General features: G+C 41.4%; 2 protein-coding genes across 2 annotated transcripts; both read right to left on the reverse strand.

Annotated features, from left to right (window-relative positions):
* Positions 1–1,319: 1,319 nt before the first annotated feature.
* On the reverse strand, positions 1,320–8,711 carry tm2d2 (TM2 domain containing 2). The gene is made up of 4 exons (XM_062543172.1): positions 8,152–8,711; positions 7,920–8,007; positions 7,666–7,781; positions 1,320–2,603 (listed from the first exon to the last, which is right to left on the reverse strand). Exons 1-4 carry the CDS (start codon positions 8,412–8,414, stop codon positions 2,390–2,392), a joined length of 681 nt encoding a protein of 226 aa, XP_062399156.1. The 5' UTR covers positions 8,415–8,711; the 3' UTR covers positions 1,320–2,389.
* Positions 8,712–10,121: 1,410 nt separating this feature from the next.
* tbx3b (T-box transcription factor 3b) lies at positions 10,122–12,957 on the reverse strand. Its single transcript, XM_062544141.1, has 7 exons — positions 12,655–12,957; positions 12,161–12,428; positions 11,693–11,839; positions 11,482–11,558; positions 11,202–11,335; positions 10,780–10,974; positions 10,122–10,291 (listed from the first exon to the last, which is right to left on the reverse strand). Exons 1-7 carry the CDS (start codon positions 12,933–12,935, stop codon positions 10,122–10,124), a joined length of 1,272 nt encoding a protein of 423 aa, XP_062400125.1. The 5' UTR covers positions 12,936–12,957.
* Positions 12,958–26,865: the final 13,908 nt, after the last annotated feature.

Consider the following 26,865-nt stretch of genomic DNA (forward strand, 5'->3'; position numbering starts at 1 on the left):
CACCATGTAGTGTGTGTGTGTGTGTGTGTGTGTGTGTGTGTGTGTGTGTGTGTGTGTGTGTGTGTGTGTGAGAGAGTGTGTGTGCGTGTGTGCGCGTGTGTGCGTGCACGCGTGTGTGTGTGTGGATTTGAGTGCACGTGTGTGTGTGTGTGTGTGTGTGTGTGTGTGTGTGTGTGAATGTGTGTGCGTGTGCTTGTGTGTGTGTGTGTGAGAACATGTGTGTGTCAGTACGGAAATGCCACTCTGCTTCAGAATCTCTCCAACGACCTTCTCTCCATCACAGTGGTATGCAGCTACCTTTGGCCTTGACCTCAATGTATTTCTGTCCTTCTCTTCATATACAGTATGTAAGAACAGGTACAAGAACAGTGCCTAACACCGTAAAGAATCATGTCCGATGTTTAAACATGGTTTACAGTTTACAGGGGTTGGGCTATGCAGCCTCGTGCATGGGATGTTGGCCTTGTTTTAAAGAAGTGGTAAGAAAACTAGTCTATTATGAAATGATCTAAAAAGCTTGCAAACGTATCATAATGTCTCTACTGCTTGGGTGAAGAACAAAACAGAAATCCATCTCCTTATCATGACACAACACTCTAGATTTGCTGTTCTTTAGATTAAAACGGTGACATGATATAACTGGTTAATGTAGTATTGACATTATGATAGTGAGTGGTGAGTTTGAATATATGCACCATTTTATAGGCCTTTAAGCCACTGCACATCCTATCATTGTCGCAGAATCACAGCACATCAAAGGCTTGTCACTACACAACCAACAAATTGTGATCAAATCCCCTCATGTGAGCTGGGCTGGGTATTTATTTGCCTCAATCAAATAGAGACAGTTAACAGCTGTGGAGATGGGGTTTTTTGGCACTTTAGCAATATTTGAAAGACATACTTTAGAAAACGGCATTTAACAGTCAAGACATAACTCTGAGCAAAACAACAGTAGGTGAGACTTCTGCCAAAACCATCACAGTGCAAAAGTATCTGTCCATCAATTCCCAATGACACCCATTCATGAATTATTTACACCTTAACTGACAGTGTACTGACACACACTATAGTTATTAGCACAAATGGTGTCAATAGGGGTCTGTCTGGGATTGTCCAAGTCTAAATCTGGCTTTCACTGGTTTACTGAGTTAACTCTAACATGTTGGCCCGTGTTTAGGCAACAGAGGTAAAAACAAGTTACCTGGAATTTGAGGAAAAATTGGTGTCTGAGCATCCCTTGAGAATATATCATATTCTATGACTGAACAGAAGTCATATTCAAGGTCACCATTATCATTGATATTGACAGAATTCCGTGAAAGACAAGATCAATTTAATATTTCAGAGTTAAACAATACAACAAAATGAAGTCATGAGGCCAAGCCATTTCTCTCATCAACAAAAACAAGACAAACAAAACAAAAAGTAATAAATACAGTTCATTCTTGACACCATTTAAACCCTTCATTCAGAGGTACTCTTGCCATGACTTGTTTGGTAACCTCAAAAGACTTTGATTGACAGAACTAGTACATTTGTCAATGGGGATGTTTTCCAAGGTTAGCTAACAACAAACTTGTTCTCGTAGAATTGAGTCAGTGAAATAATTAGATAGTCCTCCTCCTAAAACACTGTGACCTGCAAATACTCCATTAAGCCCCAAAGACAAAGCACAGTCAAACTGTACTGTTTTTTTTCTAGTTGCAGAGAGTTGGTAGTTATCCAGCTGTATTTTCTGAACGCTCCGTTCGTCCTTCATGGAAAACACAACGGTTCCGCTGGGGGAGGCCGATGTTTACTCTGGAGGCCTTCCAGCATTTCATGCAAATACTTTCATCCTATTTGGTGAGAGAATTTTAAACAAATACCTGAGGAGAATCTATCTATTCAGATGCAACGCCATTGAAGGGTGACAATACCCAAAAGCCAAGGCTGATTGAAAATGTGTCACAGGTTTAAAAGCAATGAAGGGGGATTGACAACCAAATTGGCAGCAAACACAGAAATGGGAAAAAAAAACAAAACATACAATACAAAATGCAATATCAATAGAGAGCTTGGCAGACATACAATGTGCATTACATAAGACCAAGGACAAGTAAGTACTTAAGAGGCCACCATCAATCATATCTCAAAAAATATTTTGAAACATCAGTGTGTCTTCTCTTCAGTCTTTCAAAAACCGTGACCAAAAACGACACCTCCTAAAGCAGCTTTAATGCATGCAGATGAAAAAAAAAGGAACCATACAATTACCCTTGATGCAACCCAATGACTACAGAAACATGTTTCAACATTCGGTGCAACTCAAGCTGTGGCTGCCCTTTGTACAGTGCCTCTGCTCTGCCTTCTAATCCCACCGTGGGGTTGGGTCACTTTCCCAATGTCAGTAGAAGGTGCACCAGTTGCTGCCATCACTTGGCATCAGACTTCCCGTGATCAGCAGAATCAGGTCGACGAACCACCAGATGCCAAGGCCGCCCAAGGTGAGCAGCTTGCCGACCGCTGTGCCGGTGTGACCGAGGCAGAATCGGTCGACCCCGAAACAGCCCAGGAAGAAGGAGTAGAGCAGCGTGGTGATGAAGTAGTGTCCTGTATACCTGATCACACATCAGAGGAAAAGGGTTCAATACAATTCAACAAGCAGAAACGAGCAGCAATTTAATATCTATTCTACGCCGTTTGTTTTCCACCCGAATCAGCTTTATTGGCCAGGTTTGCGTAAACAAACAAGGAATTTGACTCCATCTTTGCTCTCAAAGTACAACACTCAAACAAATAAAACATAAAAGAATTTTAAAAAAAAACAGAACAGTAAGAATATAACACAGGTACAAGCAAGATAAAAGACCATTTTGTTGAAGTAAAAATGTAAAACATTAAACACTAACAAATACAACATTTAAGTACAACAGTACAACATTTAAGTGCTTTATTATCACATAAGTGGCCGATCATCTTCAACTGTACTACTGCTGGTTTGGGCCCATATGTAATTAAGAAGCAACACATTTCTTCCAAGATGGGTATACACTGCCACCTTGTGGTACCACCTTTGATTAATTATCATCCATTTGCACTACTAAACTATACCATTTCTTTTTATGCATTATTTATTTCCATTCACTATGGTTTATTATGCAATACATGGTAAATATTTGTTAATCAATTTCACAAATTATAAAATATAAATGTTTTTTCTCCCATTGTTGTTAGAACTGTTCCCACCGTTATATGGTTACCACACTGCTTAATAAAGAGGTAGGGTAAGGAAACGATCTAATTCTGTGGCTAATTAGATTAAATTAATTAAAAACATTAAATAACATAAAACATAAAAGAAAGGCAGGCTTTCAATGATTTTACTGAATTCCATAATTTCTCCATGTCTAGAAAATGGGATTTTACTTTTCCATGACCGTAGGAATCCTGTGTAATGGTTGGTCACAACAAATGAAATGCCTAGGAATCCCGCCGCTATGGGAATTATCCATTTAAAAAAACTGTCAAAAACTGGCTGCACACACCAAAAACAGTTGTAACTCACACAAACACTATTGTAGCCAATCAGAAACAAGCAGTGTTATTTTGCATCAGCGGACCTATTAGGGCACTGAAGGAAACCTTTTTTTTTTTCTCAGTTCAAATATCATCAATCTATTCCAGAACTGCTAACGCTATTTTTAATGCTTTTAATGTGTGATCCCAAGGTTACAAGACAGTTAAGGACAGGTTGGTATCGGAGCAAAGGGAAGATGTTAGAGTATGGGCAGTTGAAAGGTCAAAATTCTTTCCCAAGAAAATGTACATTATAACAATGTACCATTACAATGTAGATATTGTAATTACATTCTTTATACACCTGTTATGAAAAGATGCAATATTCCATCACCTTCCTGTGACTTTTTGAGTAAACAGCTCAAAGCTTGCCCCCCTGGCTACACCTATCTCAGCAAGGCGCGCACCACAGGCCGTGGTGGTGGCCTTGCCGTAGTGCACCGGGAAGACTTTGAACTGTCCACTCTATCCCTACCTGTTCATCTATCATTTGAATGCCTAGCGTTTAAATGCAAGCCGCCACATTCCCTCACAGTTCTCCTGATTTACCGCCCCCCCAAACCAAACCCAGCCTTCATCCCTGAAATACATGACCTCCTCACAACACTCTGCACAAGCCCAGGGAAAATCATCATACTTGGTGATTTCAACATTCATGTAAACAATACTCCATCCTATTCTGTAGCTGAACTCCTCAATCTCATTGACAGTCTCAACCTCACCCAACACGTCAATGTCCCAACACACTCCAAAGGCCACACCCTTGATTTAGTGATCACAAATTGCACCTCCATCAGCAATCTCTCTGTGCACGATCTGGGTGTTTCCGACCACAAGGCCATCTCAATGGAGCTACCCACCCTGTCCCCTCTCAACAAGCTCAGCAGACAAATCCATTTCAGGAACCTTAAAAACATCAACACAGGCATCCTGACTGCTGATCTCCAACATCTCTCCGCTGCCAACCCCTCTTCAGTCACTGAGTCTGTGGATCTCTACAACTCATCACTCGCCACTCTTCTGGACCATCACGCCCCACTCAAGCCTAGAACTGTCACCTTTGCACGCTCAGCCCCCTGGTACACTGGTGAGCTACGCTTGCTCAAAAGAACTGGCCGTGTCCTTGAACGCCGCTTCAAGGACTCTGGGCTTGCGGCCCACAAGCTAGCTTACCGGGAACATCAGAGGGCCTACAGCAAGTCCCTCAGCGATGCACGCTCACAGTTCTACTCCAACCTCATCAAAAATAGCCCTGGTAACTCCAAGAAACTTTTCTCAACCATAAATCATCTCCTCAATCCCCAGACCCCCCTACACTCCGTTAATACGCAGGAGCGGTGCAACAGCTTCATCTCCTTCTTCAAAACAAAGGTAGACAACATCCGCTCCACTCTCTCCGGCCCCTCTACCTCCATGTCCCCCCCTCCCTCTGCCCCCCCTGCATCTCCAGGCGATTCGGCAGGCCTTCAGTCCTCTCAGCTTCTCTGCTGCTTCACCAACATCACACAGCATGATACTGAAAACATCCTGAGACAGATGAAGCCCTCCACCTGTGCCCTGGACCCATTTCCCTCTACTCTCATAAAAGATCACTCTTCTGCAATAAGTCCCTTGATCACCAATATCATCAATCAGTCCCTCCAGTCCGGCCATGTCCCCACATCCTTGAAAACTGCTGTCATCAAGCCACTTCTCAAAAAGCCCACTCTTGACCCAGAACCACCTGCCAACTACCGCCCCATCTCCAATCTTCCTTTCCTTTCGAAAGTGTTGGAAAAGGTGGTCTCTGCTCAACTCCATAAACACCTCACCACAAACAACTTATATGAGAAGTTTCAGTCTGGTTTTCGCCCTGGCCACAGTACGGAAACTGCCCTGGTCAGGGTCACAAATGACCTGCTGCTGACAGCCGATACTGGCTCTCCATCACTTCTCATCCTCCTTGACCTCACTGCAGCATTCGACACAGTTGACCACCACATCCTTCTACAACGCCTCCACTCCTCCATCGGACTTTCTGGCTCCACCCTGGCTTGGTTCACATCATATCTCACGGACAGAACAGAATATGTATCCCTGGCAGGTGCAAATTCAGCCACACACTCCGTCACCTGTGGGGTCCCTCAAGGTTCAGTCCTAGGCCCCACCCTCTTCACTCTGTACATGCTCCCCCTTGGTGATGTCATCAGCCGGCATGGAATGTCTTTCCATTGCTATGCTGATGACACCCAACTCTACATAAAAACTAACCAAACACCCTCTGCAGCCCTATCCACAGTTTCCACCTGCCTGGAGGAGATAAAGGCGTGGATGACGGCAAACTTCCTACAACTCAACAGTTCTAAAACAGAAGCTATCCTTGTTGGCACTCCACACCAGATCCGGGCATCCACTATCACCAGCATCCCCCTCCCCGGTCATGACATCCACCTCTCTCCCTCAGTCACAAATCTGGGTGTCAAAATGGACCCTCACCTGACTTTTGAGGCACACATCAAACATCTGTGCAAAACCTCCTTCTTCCACCTCAGAAACATTGCCAAACTCCGCCCTTCACTCACTCTCCCCGACGCCGAGAAACTTGTCCACGCCTTCATCTCCTCCAGGCTGGACTACTGCAACGCACTCCTCATCGGGATCCCCAGCAAGAACATCCAGCAGCTGCAGTATATCCAAAACTGCGCTGCCAGGATCCTGATGAGGGTGCGGAAATTCCAGCACATTACACCCATCCTCAAATCCCTCCATTGGCTTCCGGTTCAGCTCAGGATTGAATACAAAATTTCCCTTCTGTCACACCAGTGTCTCCATGGCTCTGCCCCCCTTTACCTCAAAGAACTCATCCCCCCCCACTCCTCCTCACGTCATCTCCGGTCTGGACAGTCAAACCTCATCCAACACAAAAGAACAAAGCTAAAAACTATGGGTGACCGAGCTTTCAGCTCTGCTGCACCCAGTCTGTGGAATGCCCTCCCTGACCATCTAAGGGCACCACAGACTGTGGACTCTTTTAAAAAAGGCCTGAAGACGCATCTTTTTAGAAAAGCTTTTAACTAAAATACTCTCATCTGCTTTTATATGCTGGTTTTTAGTTTAATTTTATATGATCGTTTTTAGCTTGTTTTTATATGCTGGTTTTAGCTTAATTTTATCTCCTTGTTTTAATTCTTTTGTTAATTTTATCCTGTTTTTTTGGGTGTGTATGTGCATTGTAGCACTTTGAGGTCATTGATTTGGTGTAAAGTGCAATACAAATAAAATGTATTATTATTATTATTATTATTATTATTATTATAAATCAGCTAGAAAGTTGGATCGGAAGAATACACTACGATTCAAGGTTGCCACTTGCGTAACTGCACAGGGGGGCATGGGGATTGAGATTATTGTCGGATTTACAAAATAAATAAATATAATAACATAGGCTATATTGAATTCCTATTGTAAATTATCTTGAATTTACCCTTGGGGATCAATAAAGTATCTATCTATCTATCTGTATGTATATCTATATCTATCTAAGCATTGGAACATATATGTATCAATGGCCTGTATAAGGCCCTGATCTGGCATGGCACAAGATTGTTGTGCCTTTCAAACAGCGATAGCCACATTTATTAGGTTAGTTTTCAAATCTACAGAAAGTGGTATAGGTTGTTGTTTCATAAACCATCCATAATGATAAGTGTTTTGGACAGTAGATATTCATTTAGGCCTACAGCATGTGCATGGTGTATTAGCATACTGTATCTTTGTTATGAGTTACATAACTCTGATTTTTTTTTAATCTACTTCCACATAACGCTGGAATGGATGCTGAGAATGGAGGATAAAATAGTTTTCTTCATTAACCAAGTATGTAGTGTGAGACACATACGTCCTTTGATTTTGAAACAATTTTCTTTTTAACTATTGCCCTGTTATGCGTTTAGTAGCCTACTATAATAGTTGGACTACACCAAGGACATGCATTTTGATTTAAAACTCGAAGCACGAAATGGCAGCAACTGAACAGTGGCCATTCTTCTTTGGCATGGTAAATACTGTAGTTGGATTCGAACGTGAATGTGTCACAGCTTATGATTTATCAGCAGCTGTCCTTACTTGATGCATGGCTCGTGTCCTCTCAGAAACTCTCTTGGTCCCGCACATTCGATGTCATCCAAGGCGGTGCACCACACACGAGTATGATTGACATCCTTGTGCACCTGGCCTCCGAACTTCAGTATGAAAAGTGAAAACAGCGGTTTAGTTTTCTCTGATGTTCAGCCTAAATCTTATCCCGAAACATTTTAGGCCTGAATTAGTGTGCAACCATGATGACGACAATTAAAACTAATGAAGTGAACATCACTGACCTTAAGGCATCCATGTCCAAGTTCCAGTAATGCGGTGGAGTTACCAGCGTGATCAACGGGGTCTTGACAAAACACAAACTCGTCGGGTCTGAAAGAAAAACATACTTTTAGCAAGGAAGGAAAGGCAGACTGTTCAGAAGGTAGGCTACCCAGTCAGTCACATCAAGGCATTTCAACACATTGTTGTAACATTAACTGTCAATCGGTCAAACCAAGATTGTAGGCTACTTACAAATAATGACAGAGGACAACTGGTGAATCCCCGTTGTATTCATACGGTTCCGACTCGATCGGAGGCTCCACTACAGTGACATTGGTAGCGTTGTCAGTTTGGTCGACATATGTCGCTGTTGTTGCTGATAATGTAACTCCATTTCCAGGAGTGTCAGATGAATTCTGAGAGTGGATTCCGTCCAGACATTGTAACAGCAAGACTGTTATAAGCAATAGAAATTGTCCGCAAAGTAAAATGTAGCTGACAGATATCCGAAACATTCTGTTATGATCACTGATACATGCTGCTGACAAAAATAAGTCCTACGGGGTTAAAAAGCTAACTGGCTTGCCTCCTTGCTAGCTAGCTACGCTAACGTTCTCCTTACAATAGCAGCCTCTCTAGCTATCTGTTTTATGAGTCAGTAGGCTACTTCCTGAAAATTGGTGCACTGACTGCAGACAATGACCATAATTCAGCACATGTTTCCAAAAGTAAGAACTAAGACCTTCATTGTGATGACAAGGTAGGTAACATTAGTCTACGATGTATGATGCCAACAGCGTAGCAAGAAGATCGCTTCCTCATGACGCCAGTTTACGGAGGTGACGTTGCATTAGATGCTAGGGGGCGAGTTCGGGAGTATCCAACAACTGCTGTGGCTTTTGGCTGCGCAGTGACAGCATTTGTTCTACTTGATTGCTATCCGGCTGAGATTAGTTAGGGCACACTACTTACTACAGTAGCCTAGCCTAGTTTCTATATATTTAGAAATATGTATCTTTCTCAATATGCATAGCCTAATTGTTTTCTTCTATCTATCTATCTATCTATCTATATCTATCTCTATCTATCTATCTATCTATCTATCTATCTATCTATCTATCTATCTAATATAGTCGGGCATCATGCGCCTATATTGTCACTTGTAAATCTACAATGTGAACATAGGCTAATTAACAAATTATTCACAGCTGTTCAGGGACACTTTGTCAATTTTCTCTTTTTTGACACAAATAGGTGATAGACTAGATAGATAAGCAATCATGTTTTCAAAATCAAAATACAGAGAACCGGTGTAATAATAATTTATTGAGACTCCAACTTTTTACTTTTTAGGACTAACTCTTGCTTTAAAGCTGCATTTCCAAGATGAATTATCAGTAACAAATATATGTTTTGACTTAGGCTCCAATAGGCATATTTTTCTAGTCCCGCCACAAGTATAAATTCAGACATCATACAGCAGCAATCTGGTGCAACATAGTGTAAATACGCCTAGCCTATTCCCTATATTCTCATTTCATTAACTAAGTGCAACTTAGTGAACTCCGATAAGAACGAAATATAAGCTACACATAGCCTAATAAGAATTGGAGAAATGTTGTAGAATTGGAGGACTGCGCAATAAGTCAATAGCCAGTAATATAATATTTGCTTTTTAAGTTGCATAGGTCTACATTATTGGATATGCAGTGGTTTCGGACGGTGTTAAGATTCACAAAAACGAGCCTGAAGAGAATTTTAAGTAAAGTAGGCTAAAGTAAAAAATAAAGGAGAAATAAAACCAACAAAAAAAACGTATAGAGGCCATAGCTGTGCTGGCTATCTGGAGTTCTTCAATAGATGTTGAGGATAGGCCTACCCTATCTTGCATCACGTGAGGCATTCCATTTCATTCCTGAAGTTTTGATGTTATTCGTTTTAATTCATTTTCTCACATATTCAAAACATCTCAGGAAACTGAGCATCACGTTTAAAATGTGTCGATACCAGATCAGATTACAGGTAAGCCTTCTTGTAAAACTTTACACATACTACTGCAGTAACATTACAGTCCCGCTCTGAAGTTTCACTTTGAAACATAGTCTTGAGATTGCGCTGCAGGTGCCGTCTGAACATCAGAATCTCCTTCCACTGATGTAGGGAACAATATGTTTCCCATTGTGTAGTCTTCCAAGTTCAGGTCAGATTTTCTATAAATCCCATTAGGAGTAGCGCTCCTGGGAACTTTTATTGGGAGAGAATAGGGCTTGCTCCTCGGGCGATGCCCCCATGTATTCATGAAGTGAAGTCGGTGTACCCAGGATGAGGCCACCGCTGCGGTAGTCACATAGGGGTAAGGTAGAAAACTTGCACAGGGAGGAAGTCCGAGACCCTGGAGGACACAGGTGAAATTATTTAAGTGTGCATACATTACGTTTGGACATCGGACACTCAGTGTGTGACATAAATATCGCAGAACAGTCGTGCGTAAAAACGCACCACTTGTTACATTTTGTAAATTATCCTATACAGCACGCCTGATTGTACACCAATAATATCAGTGGACGGAACTGACCTGTGGTGAAGACAAAGACGATTGTTGAACGTAAAAAGGTAATCCTGGCGTTACATTTCTTCCCTGGGATGGGGACGGTCGACCTGTGTCCAAGGTGCTCATTCCCTCAGACATCAAACTGGAAAAGTTCCGTCCAAAGTAAAAGGGCGTTGGATGAATTAAAAAATTGTTTGTATTGTTAAGAGAATTTAAAAAATGTTGTTCCATTGGCCCTGGTGTGAAAACAACTTGAGGTTGTTGTCGGTGATTTTTCTGGAATTCTTCCCCCTCGTTAATGGGGCAATCCTTCTCCGCTTTGGGTTCACCGTCAAGATTCTCTGTCTGTTTCTCAAACTTTGTCTCAGATGGAAGTCTTTGGGTGCTGACGTCGTGCTTAGCATTTGGCTCGTTATTTAAATGTGGAGTTTCTGTGGTTGTGGATACTTCAAATGGGTCTACACCATCCTCGACTGCAAGACCCTTCTCATCTTCATCGCTACCAGCTTCGCTGTCACTATTTTCTTTCAAACAAAATTGATTGAATAAAGCACATTACATTATATACAAATAGTTATTCAAACTAATAGTTTGCTACTGAAAAGTTACAAATCCATCTCTACAATTAAGAGCTGTCAAGTTATTTAAACTGCATAGCCTATTCGTCAAGCAGAATGTCATACATTTAAAATGGCAGCCTAAATGTTGGGTTTCCGTTAATCAATCAAAAACAATATTTATATATTGAAACCTTTTAACGTGGATGTGACCACATGTCTTGTTTGTGGAGAAGTGGGTATTGTGCGATCCGCTGCAGTGGAAACGTCGTTGTCTTTTGGGGAATCAAGGTTACTAGAGCGCGCTGTCTTCAAAAATAATTGTTTCCTGAAATACAAACAGCTTTTAAACACACTCCAGACTTCTGAAAGAACATGGAGAGAGCAGAGGTGCACATAAGCCGTATACAGATATGGACAATAAAAAGAAAGAGTACAGAAACTGGGCCTAATCTGCGACATGATATAGCCTACCTTTTCTCTCTTCTTCCATTTCCAGTGTCACGAAATCCTTTTGCAAATGGATTATTATCAATCTTCAGTTGCGTTATCTGATAAACAGAATCAAAACTATTTAAGAGTCTTCCAAAAGAACACTTTCTTACAGAATAATTTCAGTGTACAGTGTTACATGTTTTGCTCATGTAACCGTAAATATTTAATGTGTTGCGCAAAGAATGGATACCTTGTCATTTTGATATGCAGTCACAGCAATAAATTCTGTTTCCGGAAAGACATATGTCCTGAAGGTACTATATGGAAGTTTCAGTATGTCATTTGCCCGCACAACATGAAACCTGGGCTGATACTTGTGCATGGAGTTTAGAATCGTCTGTTGAATGCATGACGAATAAAAGAAATTGATGATCAATCAACAAATTACAAATAATATGCATTTATTTTCTGCACAAATATGTGATTTATATGTATTGTTTATTGCTTATTGGTCTACAAAAGGGTAGCCTAGGCTACCATTGAATTCAAAGTAACGGTATGTTTCTCAAATTTAGCTAGGTAAATTATTTAATAATATAGTTCAATAGTATTAAATATAGATTCATATTTTTCTTCTTGTTATACACGTTTCCACTTATTTCAATTAAACATTATGTAACTATTGCAAGCAGGAACATGCATACTATGGCCTACTTACAAATCCATGCTTGTCAGACATATTATTGGTCAACTTCAGTTTATGAAAACTGATTGTTTTGGACATCCAGTGTTCTCCTGTGGATGGACTATCCGGATGAATGTACATGCGCTTGGGCATCTCTGGGTCCGCTTTCCCAGCCACCATCCAGCGAGAGTTATGGAATTTGTATCTGCAGTCGTCTGATGCCACAATGTCCATTAATAAAATATAACTTGCTTTCTTGTCGAAGCCAGAGCATCTTACTTTAAATGGTGGGAACATTCGTCTGTGAGAATGTAAAAAAGATCAGAGTGAACATCTTATAATATTCCATTAGGCCTGTCGTCCATGACCATCATAACTAAAAAAAAATATTGACTGTGTTTACGCTAAATAATAGAACTGTAAGACCTTAACTCTGCCGTAAATATACGTGTAGGCTACTTTCAACTTTTGATAATATGTAATTGTAGGATTAAAATAATGGTTTATACAGATCATATGTAGCCTACCTTCCGGATTTTGTGATCACCATTTCAGTTCCAAATGTATGGAATTGCTCCCACAAATCTTTAGCTTCAATGTGAATCACTGGGTCATCCTCAACCTCGGTCTCTGCTTCACGTGTTCTCAGTTTCACGAGCGGCGCAGCTTTACCATTTTCTATCCTGAAGCCAGGCTGGATGCAGGTCTCGGGGTTGCCCATCTGGTTCTCCGCGGGTTTCACCGGTACGCACGGAAAAGACCCAACAACTGGGACGAATGGATACCGTTGTCCCAGCATTGCATTCATAGAGAAGTCTGGAAGTGTATGGTAAGTCATTCTCTCGCTATGCTTCGTTACAGTTAGCGTATTTTTCACAAGCCACTCTGTCGCCAAAACGATCTGTTTTTAACTGAAGACACGTACGCCTTGTATTCAAATTCATCAACTACTGTGTTGATGTAAGAACGTTACCCGATAAAGTATTGTTGCCTGTAAGGTTAGGGTACTTATTTCACAGTGCTTTTACCGAAATTCTTTCGCTCCTTCTTTATATGTTTGGCTTCTCCATTGCGCAACTGTGTCCGTTGACCTTACTGTAGTTAACAAAACTTAACTTGATGGTTCAGTCCGAGCGCACTGATATTGATCTGGGTGCGAAACGAATTGTTATACCATCTTCATCTTCGCACTTGCCAAACAAAATGCTCATTATAATAAATCCAAGATCCATCGAAGAAGACGTCTTTCATTGAAAGATACTTTGTAGCGCTTCAGTGGATGGACAACTTGGCACTGGTGGGCGTGAGACAGTTGGCTTGAAGTTGCAAGGTGGTTGATAGACTGTTTCACGCGTGCGGGCCAATTGTGGACCATCCTAGGCGTGGTCTAAGGGGAGGGAAAGCCTAAGTGCTGTCAGCGTTTTCAAAAAGCCACAAACCTGACCGGAATCTTCTTCTAAAAGGAGCAAGGAAGTAGCCATCAACAATCTGAGTAATGTGCATACTTTTCTCACACTTTGGTTGAAAGGGCATACTGTACATTATTATGTAATGTGCCACAGAAATTAAGAAAGGTCTGCCTGGGTTGTCATGATTTGATCCATTGTTAATATAATGGCCACAGGCTTCAGTTTATTTATTTGGGCAAAGTGCAAACTCATTGTGCTCTAAGGTCTTTATTTATGCCAATGGGGGAAAGATGAAGGAAGCTGAGGGCATTTTAATGTTGTGTGAATAATTTCAGTTCTGCTATGTGCCAGCTTTAACTGGAATTACTCCTCCTTCTCTCCTCCCTTCTCTCCTCCTCTCATTCATGTCACCACAGCATCCCCTCCCCTGTCAATCACCTCATGCTCAACCAAGGAAAGCCCCTTAGAGATGAGGAGGGCTGACGCTAGAGTTTCACATGACGTAACATTACATGACTACTAACTACGTGACTACAGATGGGCCAAGTCCAAAATATCATATCTAACTCATTAATGTGATTGCAGTGAAAACTAAAGTGTCCAAATGATGCAACTCATCAGAGTGAATTTAAATGATATTTTACACGTTATTAATTTTTTTTTATTTTTTTTATTTAACCTTTATTTAGCCAGGAATTGTCCCATTGAGACTGAGCGTCTCTTCTGCCAGGGAGTCCTGGTCAAAATGGCAGCCAAACAAATAGTTCCAGACACAGACAAACACATAAAACACATTTACATAAAACACAGTAGCAGCTAAGAGTTTTTGTGAAATACCTCTAAAAGCAATGACATTCCTCAGTGTACACAGTATTCATTTTTCTCTTAAAAGTATCAAATGGAGGCAAAGAGTCCATACTCCATGTATTCTGTAACTCATTCCACAGATGTGGAGCAAAAAAAGAAAAACTTGTTTTCCCTAATTCAGTACGAGGGGTGACAGACTGCAGTAATAACTTGTGTGAGGAACGTGTGCTATATGATGGAGTGCAAAAAGTTAGAAGATCACAGATATAGCGGGGGAGTTTGCCCAACAATGCTTTAGCAATGAAAAGTAACATGTGCAATTTCCGCCTTAGATACAAAGATGGCCATTGAACTTTAGAGTACAGCTCACAGTGGTGAGTTCTTGCAGGGGCCCCTGTTACAAACCGCAATGCAGAGTGATAGACTGCATCCAGCTTTTGGAGGAGATATAAAGGTGCATGCATATAAATTGTGTCACCATAATCCAACACTGAGAGAAAAGTGTTTGGACAAAGGCGTCTGCTAAATAACCATAACCATAACCATAACCATAACCAAAAGTACTCTGGACCAGTCTTTTTCTTGTTAGAAATGAAAAGCATCTTTTTAAACGAAAATAAAAACTGACCTTAGGTCTTAGCTTTCTTAAAAGATTGTTTATGTGTACTTCAAATGTGAGTTTTTGGTCCAGCCAAATGCCAAGATATTTATACGACGTAACCCTCTCCAAGGAGGCACCATCAAGTGTTGTTAAATTACCATCAGGACATGATCTTGAGCGAGTGAATATCATATACTTTGTTTTCTTTGTGTTTAATGCTAGCTTTAACTGCAACAAAGCATTCTGAATGGATATGAAGGCAGTTTGTAAAGAATCCAGAGCATCTTGCATAGAGGAACCAATAGTGTATAAGATGGTATCATCAGCATACAGATGTACTTTGGCTGGACTTAGGCCTTTATCTAAATCATTAATGTACAAAGAGAATAGGATTGGGCCAAGAACTGACCCTTGAGGGACACCTGCTTTTATGGTAAGTAGGGGTGACTGATAGTTCTCTATAGAAACACACTGAGTCCTACCTACTAAATAATTAGAAAACCATTGTAGCACTGAATCACTGAAACCTATTGTCTTCAGTCTAAGCAACAGTATTTTATGGTCCACTGTATCAAATGCCTTGGATAAGTCAACAAAAAGGGCACAGCAAGATTTCCTTGAGTCTAAGGCAGAGATGAAATCATTTAAAACAGATGTTACAGCAGTTATAGTGCTATGACCTTGTCTGTATGTAGCCTACTGGAAGACCAAGGGAAAATGAAGAACACTTTGTTTTTAGTTGTTGCTCTTTTGTCAACCAAGATTTGGTGATGTGGTTAGTCTTACTGTAAAGCACAAATACAGTACATTTATGTTGTAGCAGTGGACCTACAGTAGGCTACCCTACCCTACCCTAGTAAACCCCTCTGTAATTTGGGGATGCCATACTTGGCTTATGTATCACACAGACACATTCCCACTCCCACTGAAATCAATGTATTTATTGATTATGCAGTAATGATTTAATGTGACAAAGGGTGCAAGACGATCAAGTCAAACCTTCAAACCTTTGCAGCCGCTCTGAGAAAAAAAGGTGCTAGAACCAAAAAGGGTTATATTGCATGCTTCATGGCACCTCTATCATGGTTCTTTAAAGCACCCCGAGAACCCTTTTTTTAAGAGTGTAGCATAACTGATTATCTTCTGCTATGACTCCAATAAGCATATAGGAACCAGGATGTTGCGGCTGATTTTACTGGCAGTGATAATGACAACTGATAATGCCATGACTCCAATGCATATAGGAACCAGGATGTTGTGGCCGATTTTACTGGCAGTGACAGTGACAACTGATAATGCATAATGCAGTGGTAACTGCTAATGCCAAGCTATTGCAATGGAATAGAACAAATGTTGGGAAGCAGGGAGACAACTCTCAAACTAGATGGGATGCAGCTCAAGTGGTGCTTTGTTGTAAGATAACTAGATGTCCCCGCTAGGGTTATTCACTACAATCTGGATATACAATACCACCTTGTGAATTATCATATCCGGTCTTATATGTTTTACACGTCTCACACACGTTCAGCAATATACAGACAGGTGAGAAAACACAACACCTGTGACTTTACTGTGGAGGAGTTGGAATGACAATATATCATCCACTCCATTGTTTATCTGATATGTTTCATGGGCTTCATGTGTGAGAGGGGCCTACACTGGATAGCTGCTAATACTCTTCCCCTATCTCCCTCGCTGCCCCCCCTCCCCTTCTCACATAAAACCTCACAGTTCCAGGGCTCCCACTGTGACGTCCCTGTGACATGAGCCGGACGCGGGCGACTGTCTGTCGCGGGGCATCTGTGCCACACAGTGTCGGGGCGGGCCAGCGGTTGTCCAGGCAGGATTAACTTGTGTATTTAGTTACTGGCCTTTATTGATGCAGAGTTTGGCCCCAGACCCTCTCTGGCAGGCTGAGAACGTCACCGTAAAACCGCTCCAGTGAGTGAGAGCAGCAGGTTCTGGAGTGATCAGACTCCTCCTCCTCTTTCAACCTGTGCCACTGCATTACAGCGTGCAAACAGGGAGGCAAACAGATACTGTAGGATGCTTTGCCCCAAAATCATAAAAAAGGTCTCGATCTCAGTCTCGGTTTTAACTTTTGAAATGAAAGAGAGAGTTTATCACAGAGACCAGACCAGATATGTAAGAGTCGCCCATTCTGAGTAAAGGTTGATATTTGAATTCAACAGCCAGTCATATCACACCCCTCCATACTCTGGAAGCAACATCCATCCTTATTGGCTGGAACTGTAAGGTTTGGTCCGAGCTACAGTGTTTGCTTTCCATTTACAGACACAGGGCATTGTGTGAACATTTTATTGAGGAGCAACTCCATGAATTTGCGAAAATATGTGTCGTTTAAGAGAAGTCGGCTATTCTTAACCATGTTGAAAAAACTGATTGAAATAACTCTGTGCTGTAAAAGTCTACATCCTCAGCATTCCTGCCTTTTCAAAAAGCTCTCATGACTCTGGCGTCACCATTGTTTGCCCATTCCAAGCACCCTATCCACCCCCTTCTGAAATACAATTGAAAATGCCTGCCAGCGTATGGCTCCTTCTAGACACAATGCGTTAGTGGTGTGGAAGTGTTCAGTTACATTTGCCACTGAACACGTCAGTCAAAGCGCAGCACACTACATCACAGTTGCCTCATTCCCTTCGCCCACTCTCCCCCCCAGGAAAAGACCCCTGTTAATAAACACATACGCTTTTGTTTGACAGGTTATGGCCACAGTTGAATGGCAGTGTAACACACTATTCTGGGTACTGTCATTCATCTGAACGACGGAATTCCGACAGCTGAAAATTCCTGCAACTGGGTTTGTTCTTTTGTTCAAGTGGCCACATGATAAGACCTTCATTGTGTTTATCATCAAACGCTGATTGATTTGAGTGTATAAGGCATCAGTATGCTTGATGCAACAGTGCAGACTTTAATCTAGGTAATGCAGTATTTTATTTGGATTGATGGATTTTTGTTGTAAAATGCAAATAAAAAATGTTAGAAACTTTACAGTTATCCTGGGGAAACTTGAAAATACCCTGTGGGGAAAAAGATTTATGGTTTGTGGCCTGCTGTCTGTCTGTCCAGTGGAATCCTGTTTAAAGAGAGCTTCATACAAAAGGCTTAGAGCAGATATGCCGCGAGTGCCACTCCTGATGGCCCGGTCTTATTCTGGTGGACGGGCCAAGGGGAAACCCTGCCCGCCAATCAAAGCCACTTCAAAGGACCGGGCCGACATCAGACGCAACAGGAGGGGAGGCGAAAGGGCCCGTTGTTTTGTGAGGTTACGTGTGAGCCTTATCGCCGCAGATCAATGCTTGGATTTAAACCGCGCCACCACTCCAGCGATTACTGTCACCATTGTGAAAGGGGGGGGGGGGGGGGGGGGACTAGTCCGTCTTGTCCTTGGACGTGTTTGGCCGTGAGGATGCTGGTGTCTCCTGACAAGTCACCTGGTGCAGCGTGGCACAGAGGTGTTGCTGCCCTCATCCTCACCGTGCTAGTGTTACACTGCAAGATTCCTGCCCGTGTGAAAGGGTATTACCTTGCATACTCACTCTGCAAACAGAAACGGAACAGAGCGCCGCTGTTCAAGGATATGTGGCAACAACCTAATAGCATAATCATCATTGTATCCCCACAATTACCCAACTTCTTACACTCTTCCCAAATAAATGGCAAAGGGCTGATACTTGTCACTTCAAAAACAAACAAGAAAACAAGAAATGCACCTGCTTAATGTTGTCTGATGTTCCATACAATATTCCAGCCTGAGTATATTCACATTTTGCAGCCTTACACCGTATCATTCACAAGTTAGATGATCCAATATATTTGTTTTATTTATTGTGATTGTACACGGTCAGTGTGCTGGACTGTACAACAGGTGCTGAGTAAGTGTTGGTTATTCCATAATGACTAATATGATGGGCAGAGTGATCTACATCACATCTACCTCTCCGCTTGTTTGTTATTTTCCTAACTCCGTCAATAACAAGCCTCACAGTTTGATTACAGTCTTATGTGTCTCATCCCACACAACACCGGAGTGCCCTCAAAATGTAGTTAGAGAAGTTGCCAGTGCAATGTCCCAGACACCTCCCTTGTTTAGACAGTAGAGCAGTGATGAATAGCTTTCCCCTTACAGGGTGGTGTGACTGGACCTCTTTGGACTTTTGAGGTGGGAGGAATGTAGTTAAACAACAGTGGTCAGAGGGTGTGAAGGTGGTGAGAGCCCTGGAGTCGAGATTCATTCCATATAGCACACCTACAGTTTCTTACACGGTCAGTACTTTAAGATGCAGGACATTCTCATAATCACGCTCAGACCATGTTTGTCCCGAATGCGGGTTCTATTTCTAAGTAGCTGTATCAAACTGGAGCAATTAGCTATACCACATAACTGATTGAAGACATGTAAAATTAGCCAAACTCTTTTCAACCTGTTAGACAAAAGTGATGTTTCATATTTCCAGAGATTTTTGTGTGCCTCTGTCCACCCTTATGAAGTAGGGCTAAGGAGGCGACCCTGGCACTGATCCTGTTATGGGGTGTTGGGAAGCAGTTGCAGGTTGGGTAACACATTCACGGAGAGACATGAGAAATTCCAAACATTTTCCCAAGCCTTAGATCCACTGGCAACTGGACAGCAATATTCTAGCATCAGTGATCTTCTCCAAAGCATTTCGAGGGACCAAATACAAACACAGACACATACAGACGCGCACTCATACACACACACACACACACACACACACACACACACACAAAAACGCACACACACACCCACACAATTCACTCCCTTCAACACCTGACAAATAAAAAACACGGATAAAAGTTGATACTAATCTGTTGCTCGGCTCTGCGGCTATTACATATGCTTGCATCAGCGCATGTGTGAAAGTGTGGTCATGACGATCATGGCGAGCTTAAGCCTGGCATCAATATCAGAGGCAGAGGGGGCAACAAACTTCAGTGCCAGCCACTGTGAAGAGAATCGCGTGTGGTGACAGAGAGTAAGTAGATATGACAACTGTACAGGTTCCCAAGCTGCCAATCATGCCAGTGCCATAGTCATTTGGGTGAGTCTCTGCCTGTGTGATAGATACAACTCAGATACAACTCTGATCCATTTTTAGTTTGTAGCCTCTCTCTGGATAGAGCTTTATATGACAATTATAGGCAGTTTTTTGGGATGAGTAAATATTTCTGTTTAGGGTTAGTGTCCTTTCTCAATCATTACAGTGGATGGACTGGAATAGAGATATTCAGAACGCTGTGTAATGTGTCTCCTTCTCATTTGTGTGTGTGTGTGCGTATTTGTGTGTGTGTGTGTGTGTGTGTGTGTGTGTGTGTGTGTGTGTGTGTGTGTGTGTGTGTGTATGTATGTGTACTGTATGTGTGTGTATGTGCGTTTTGTGTGTGTGTGTGTGTGTGTACTGTAAGTGTGTGTATGTGCGTGCAAGGTGTCAGTAGGACCAAGCTGACACAGACCCACCCCCACTCCCAGTACTGCCAATGCTATGAGAAGAACTGGCTGTGAAAAAGTTTTTCCCCATTATGTGCGTACACCACAGGACATACTGTAATGCTACCCTCACACCCTGGAGGGCCCTTCTCTTTCTGTAAAGGGCAAGTCCTTTTCAGTGGAAGGCTTAATAGTAATAATTATGAAAATAATAATGTTAATAGCAATTGTGTTGATGTAATTATTATAATTATATCATTATATCAATGATAACATCTCAAACCATCTCCTCATGGTATTTGGGATCGTACCCTGTGCTGGATGCAGTCATGGTTGAATTCACGGGATGACTTCATTAGCCCGAGTTCCCATCCCGTGTGCTCCCAGTGTGCTCATAGTCATGCCACGTCCAGTAAGTCAGAGGCTCAGTCCAGTTGTGCTGGGACTCCCATGGCTTAAATAAACGGCCGGCTTTATTACACAGCCAAATCAATTTCAGCTTATCAATAGCAACATGAGCATAAATCACACAGGACCCAAGGAGGAAGGGGGGGCAAACAGAAAACAAATAAAAGAGGGAAGAGGAGGAGGGCCACGGACTCCTAGAAATCAATTTTCACACATTAGAACTATTAGCTTATTGAAACATCCATGACAGATTACACATGCAGGTCAAGGAGAACAGGTCCGGTGTTCAGTCTATTCAAGTTTATACATTTGTTTCTGATTATATTTGGGGCTGCGAATATGTAGACATTTAATAGTCAGTCAAGTTTTTAAATAAGGATGTTGATGAAGAAGGTCTATGTGCAAAATAGTGAATTTTATATTTCTCAGATCTGTGCTTCGTTATTAGGCAATCAGCCAATGAAACCTGAAAGACTTTATAGTGTCAGTAATATCAATGGTATGAAACAATAATTTTAGAAATATCATATTATATTTCATACAATAAAACCATACACAAGTCTAGAGCAGGCAAACCTCTAAGCTACCACACAGGCAATCAAAAAAAGGGAAAACACTCAAAAGCAAAAAAAAATAATATATGAGGTGTGTAAAGATTCTGTGGTGCTATGACTTACACTTTCTTTATATAAGCGCACCTAATTTAAACAAAAGCCGGTTTATTTACCTCAGTCCATGGCTTCATTATCTTGATTCCTGTTTAATACTCAGAGGAGTGCTTGCAGAGCTTTTCATCCCACTTTACTGAGCCTGACTCATGGCTCCTAATCTAGACGAGTACATTTTCACTGCACACAAATATCGATATTGTCTTTCTGGATCAGAGACTGGTGTGGCCAGTTCTGTGAACCCTTGAACCTTTTTCTTAAACCTTCGGATGGTACAAGTTCATCAAGAACCCTCAATCTAATGACCTCAATATGTGTATGTGTAACAGTCGCAATCTATTTCCACAGTGTGCCTCTGCTTTGTCAGAATTCTTTTAGACCTTCAAAGTCCCAGTGTTCTATTTAGGCCAGATCTGTTCCTGATCTTTTCTGAGTCGGATGTTATTTTGGAGAGGATCTCATATTAGTGATTGTGTGTCTCTGAGCTGTCCTCTCAGAGCTGATGTGTGAGCGGTCACCGCAACAGTCAACACTGAGGAGATGCTTGAGGCTGCACGGGCCCAGGGTGTCGCCTTACTGTACGTGAGATCCTTTGCGGTATTTAATGTCTTACAAGACAGAATGAAAAATTGATGCTGGGATTGTTCTGCCTTTTTGTTTGGCACACCGCGGAGGTCCACAGGGCCGTGGCTTTCTGGAATCAAGAGTTGTCAAGACACTCCTATTTTGAGAGTGGATTTACAGATAAACATGCCTGCAAATCAATGCTTGGACCCCTTCCATGGTATTGATAACTGCTACAGACAAGCTCTCCTCTTTCACTGATGCTTCACACTTAGTCTTGAGGAGCGTGCCATGATACAGACATTAGATATCTTTGATGTGAAGACACTAACATGTATATTGAATGTAATGGGTTGTTTTCGTTAGCACGCACGCATTTCTATTGATATTACTCACTAGTTTTGTTGGCTAATTTAAAACACATGGGGACTTTCCTGCCATTGCAAAAGGGGACTTACCTACCTCTCAACTTGTGTTGTGAAAAATTTGGTAACTTTTGCACAGACCTTTAGACTCACATTTCCTTGGATGAGTCATATCTCACCAGGAAGCTTTGCGGATGTGTTACGACCGCAGTGTTGTAGAGATGGCAGGGTAGCAAAGATAGTGATTTAACATCCGAATCAAAGCACTCGATACAAATTGTGTTTATAAAAACACAAATTTCTCAATGTTTATTTGTTTGTTGTATTGAAAATATCTGAATTCTGCTTTTTTTATACTGAAATCTAATAATGCTACACGTAGTACGCTATATACAAAAGACTGTAACTTTATCTTAAGTTGTGTTGACTCTGATTTGAACCCCCCTAAGCACTTGACAAACACGCCAGTTTTCTGCGGTGAAGTCTCCATTTCACTCTACTGTTTGGCTGTAGGTGGAAAAGAGGTGGGTCCCCACAGAATAAACTGTGGCCCAGTCACAGCAGCCAAGAGACTCAGCATCTCCCTCTCTCCGTCTCACTGATGGAAATGGAGCAAATAAATAATCTGCATAGAGAGAATCAAAACCCAGCAAAGTTAGCTTTAATGTTAATGAGACCTATTGATTGCAGGCAGCCGTAAATATCGACAGGCCGATAATGGGTGAGTGGAGGCTTCCTTGGGGAGAATAAATCAGGGTGTTAGTGAATAAGGGCCTTTTTTTGTTCTTTTCTATTAGGGATGATGCTGAGACAGTGGAGGGTACATGACTTACATTCAAGGCTTGTCCTGTTCACATGTACAAGGTGTTGTACGTTGTACATACTGTCAGCATAATCATTTTGTTGTATACTATCGTGAATGTAATCTTTCATGTCATTATGTGAAGACAAATATGGCAGTTGAATCATGTACATGATGTAGGTCTAGAAATGCTTTGCTCTATAGAACGTAACCAACGGAGAAAACAAGAAAATAGAAACCAGTTTAGGAATTCATGAAAGGTGTTAATTGCAACTGCTTAGACAGTTGCAAAAACATAAAGGAATCACTGCAGAAAATCCCAAAAAGCCTTTAGAGATTAAGTTTGGCAATGGAGAAACCACTATTGAATGTATTTAGTAAAGGACAAGTACTGGTGCGAAATATTGATTTGAGAGCTCAAATAACAGCAGCACTAAGAGAGATTGGTTAAGAAGTATCTGATTCAATTAAGAAGATGTGCTTTTCCTGAGCTTTTTTTTTGCACCCCCTCACAATTTTGTCAGCACAAAGGGAACGGAAGGGTAAGACACATTAAGGATGCCGTTACACAAAGAGCCGCTTATCTGTCTTCTCCTTCACTGTCCCAGCCACACGCACTCAATGCCTCCCATTGGAAACGGTGTGAATATTTATGTCCAAAGGTGTTTCTCGGCTCTTAATGTCTGCTGTCTCCCATAAGATAAACAGGACAGTTATTGCCACTGTAAGAGGCTATGGATTTGAGGCGGCTTGATCTGCCAAGGAAAGCATTAGGGCCTCTTCATTATCTAATTATTTACAGGTGGATAATAGATAGATGCGAGGTGTGTGAATTAAGGCCGCTCAGACTTGACACATGCTTTTCTTTATAGAGCACATTTCAGCAAACTGCTAAAGGTGCAAAATTAAAACACAACACTTGTAGTGTCAGCTAATTAAATATGTTGTGTTTCTTTTATAGAGCTTCAGGCAAGAGCTTAACTTGAATTCATTAAGTACAATCATGAAAATGAGGGTGTTTATCAAAACATTTTTATCCTTCATAAGTGAGTTTTAAATGCATTACTTTCCATTAACCATAGGCTATTTGTAGTTTAAAGATATTTTCTTTAAACTACAAATATGGTTAATGGAAAGTAAAGGAACTTTAAACTAGGCTTGCTGCTGCCATAACTCACATATAATGCTAGAACATTTTGTCATGCTGCATTTTGAATAAAACAGATGTAGATTAGCATAAATGGTAAGTTACTGTGAGGACCCAGGACTACAACATTTGGCATGTACCAGCAAAACAGGTGCAGACAGTGTTGAAGACAATTGTACTTTCTCACTGGCTAAACAAATTGTAGTTTCTCACTGGTTAAACAGATTCCTTTTCCTGTAAATGAAGAAGGTGGAAGGCACAGAGGTGGACTGGCACCACAGACAGAGTGCCCAGCAGTGTACAAGGTGTTTCGAATTACAGCTGTCCTGTCAAAGTCCCTGACTCACACCCACCCCATTCCCTCCCTCAACCCCCCTCCTCAGTGTAAGTAATCTCCTCCCACGGGACATCTGTCAGGCAAACGGAAATGCTGGTGACAAAAAACGAAACTTGCCCCATCTAAAACGCATGATCTACAGGGGGCTTTGCACCTCCTTAGCTTTCTCTGCCCCCTCCACGGCCAGCCGTCCACGGACAGCAATAAGCACCCAGGCTGGGTAAACTGGACTTGTTGTTAGTCCTCTCAGGCCCATCTGTGAAAGCCTGTGGCGCCAATTATCAGTCAATAGCTTCGTTCATTTATCATGGCGGTTTGGCGTCACCCTCTCTGTGAAATTAGACATCAGCAGAGAGGGGGAGGAAGGAGTATGGATCGAGAAGGAAGTGCTTGTCTTGTTCTGTCTTAATAATTACACACAATTCATGTCCCTTTAATGCAACCTGTGGCAAGATGAAGATACAGAAAGGCTCTTCAGATGTGCCATCTATTGAATTGTTCTCCAAGCACTTTGTTTTTGATTTGTGTTATGTTTTTATTTTATTGTGATCTTAGAGGTATTTGTATAAGCAGTCCCATAAATTATAAGAAATGTTTTATCAGGGAGAATATGTTTCACTGCCAAATGCGCTCAGTTAATAATTCATAAAACACTATAGGACAAACTATAGGACAAATTGTTATTTTTTCACTCACTGTTAGACTTTGTTCTTGTGCATGATAATGATTATAGTCAGCCTAATTGTTTAGAATATGCTATTATCAAGGCAGTCTAAGGCAATTTAGAGATTATTACAGTATTGACTCACCGTCCAGCACAGTAGAAAGTGCACACTGACCTCTTACCTGAGGCAACGTTTGAAATGAAAAAAATATTAGCCAAATAATGTCTATCCATGACACCTTATGTAAACATTTAAATGTACTTTTTTTTTACATGAAGACATGACAGGAAGAGCATGCTCTGAACTTCAAGTTTGCCAGTATCAAAACACACCACTGCAATGCCCTCTAGAGTGTGTTTGCAGAAACAACTGCACATCTATGTAATTTGTTATCACCCTATATGAGCTGTGATATAAAAACAAATTAAAGAGGGTGTAAATTACCTCAAAAATACATCATACTGTAAACCCAAATATGTGAAAATAGCAAAAACAAAATGTGCTTGCTTTGTTGGCTGTATGGCTTTGCTTTGCAATCAGCTTTGCAATCATTGCTTTGTTGGCTCATTAATCTGTAGCATTATTTCTGTAGTGCATGTGTACAGTTGTACACAAAATACAAAAAAAAACAAAGCAATGGTCTACAGTTAAATGTCACCATGATAAAGAGTGTAGTGGAGAAATCTGTGGTGAATTCTTTGCCAGATACACACTGCGTAGAGTGTGGGAAAAAGAAGTGAAAACTGAGGTAGAAAGGTAACTTGAACTAGTGTGAATAGATTCATTGTCTACGGCATAATCAGCCGTGACAGCTTGGGCGTGAACAGATGAACATCATTATCGCCCTAAAGAGCCCATCAAAATCAATGCCACACTGCAGTCAGACGTAGTGTCTAAGGCTCTGAGGTGTCATGCCACTGTATACAGTTTCACAGAGCTGTCGGGGGAGCATGATAGTTACACTAATGCCCAGGGTAATTCAGCCAGTTGCCATAATTTGAAACGAAAGGCGAGATTAACAACTGCTGAGTTTTCTCGCCTAAAGTGTCCAGTTGGCGTATCTGAAAAAAATCTGTATTTCTCAAATAATTTCTTAAAAGCAGTTGCGCCTTCCAGGATCCATGCAACATACAGGGTTGTTCTTGATCATTATAGGCCTACTTCCTCATATGAACGTTGAAGTATCAATTAATTAATTAATTAATTAATATCAACATTCACAACATATTGGCTACTCAATTAATTCTACCCAGTTCTGACTGTTGTCATCCATTAGGCTTCAAATGATCCATAGAATTATGCAAATAATTACTGGCTCTATCTTATTTGGGGGATGGACTCTGTTGTGACAGAAGGCACCTTGTTGCTTCCTAACTGAACGACAGACTTGATAACTTGCTCAACATCATTGCTCACACCCTCTGGAAGTGTTTCCAGCCTTAAAACGAAACTGTCCTCCAGACTCTCTGCTAGGCCTAGTCCACCTATC

The sequence above is a fragment of the Sardina pilchardus genome, chromosome 8 (genome assembly GCF_963854185.1).
Source record: "Sardina pilchardus chromosome 8, fSarPil1.1, whole genome shotgun sequence".
Lineage (NCBI taxonomy): Eukaryota > Metazoa > Chordata > Actinopteri > Clupeiformes > Clupeidae > Sardina > Sardina pilchardus.

Bases quoted from the DNA above. Each gene is read 5' to 3' on its own strand.
- tm2d2 (XM_062543172.1), bottom strand. From the start codon at position 8,414: ATGTTTCGGATATCTGTCAGCTACATTTTACTTTGCGGACAATTTCTA. The intron at 7,782-7,919 runs GTCAGTGATGTT...TTCATACTGAAG, and splicing joins TTGGACATGGATGCCTTAAG to TTCGGAGGCCAGGTGCACAA. The intron at 2,604-7,665 runs GTAAGGACAGCT...ATGTGTGATCAG, and splicing joins GGACACGAGCCATGCATCAA to GTATACAGGACACTACTTCA.
- tbx3b (XM_062544141.1), bottom strand. From the start codon at position 12,935: ATGAATGCAATGCTGGGACAACGGTATCCATTCGTCCCAGTTGTTGGG. The intron at 11,840-12,160 runs GTAAGTAGGCCA...TGCATTCAACAG, and splicing joins TGTCTGACAAGCATGGATTT to ACGATTCTAAACTCCATGCA. The intron at 11,336-11,481 runs GTAGGCTATATC...TTTGTATTTCAG, and splicing joins AATGGAAGAAGAGAGAAAAG to GAAACAATTATTTTTGAAGA.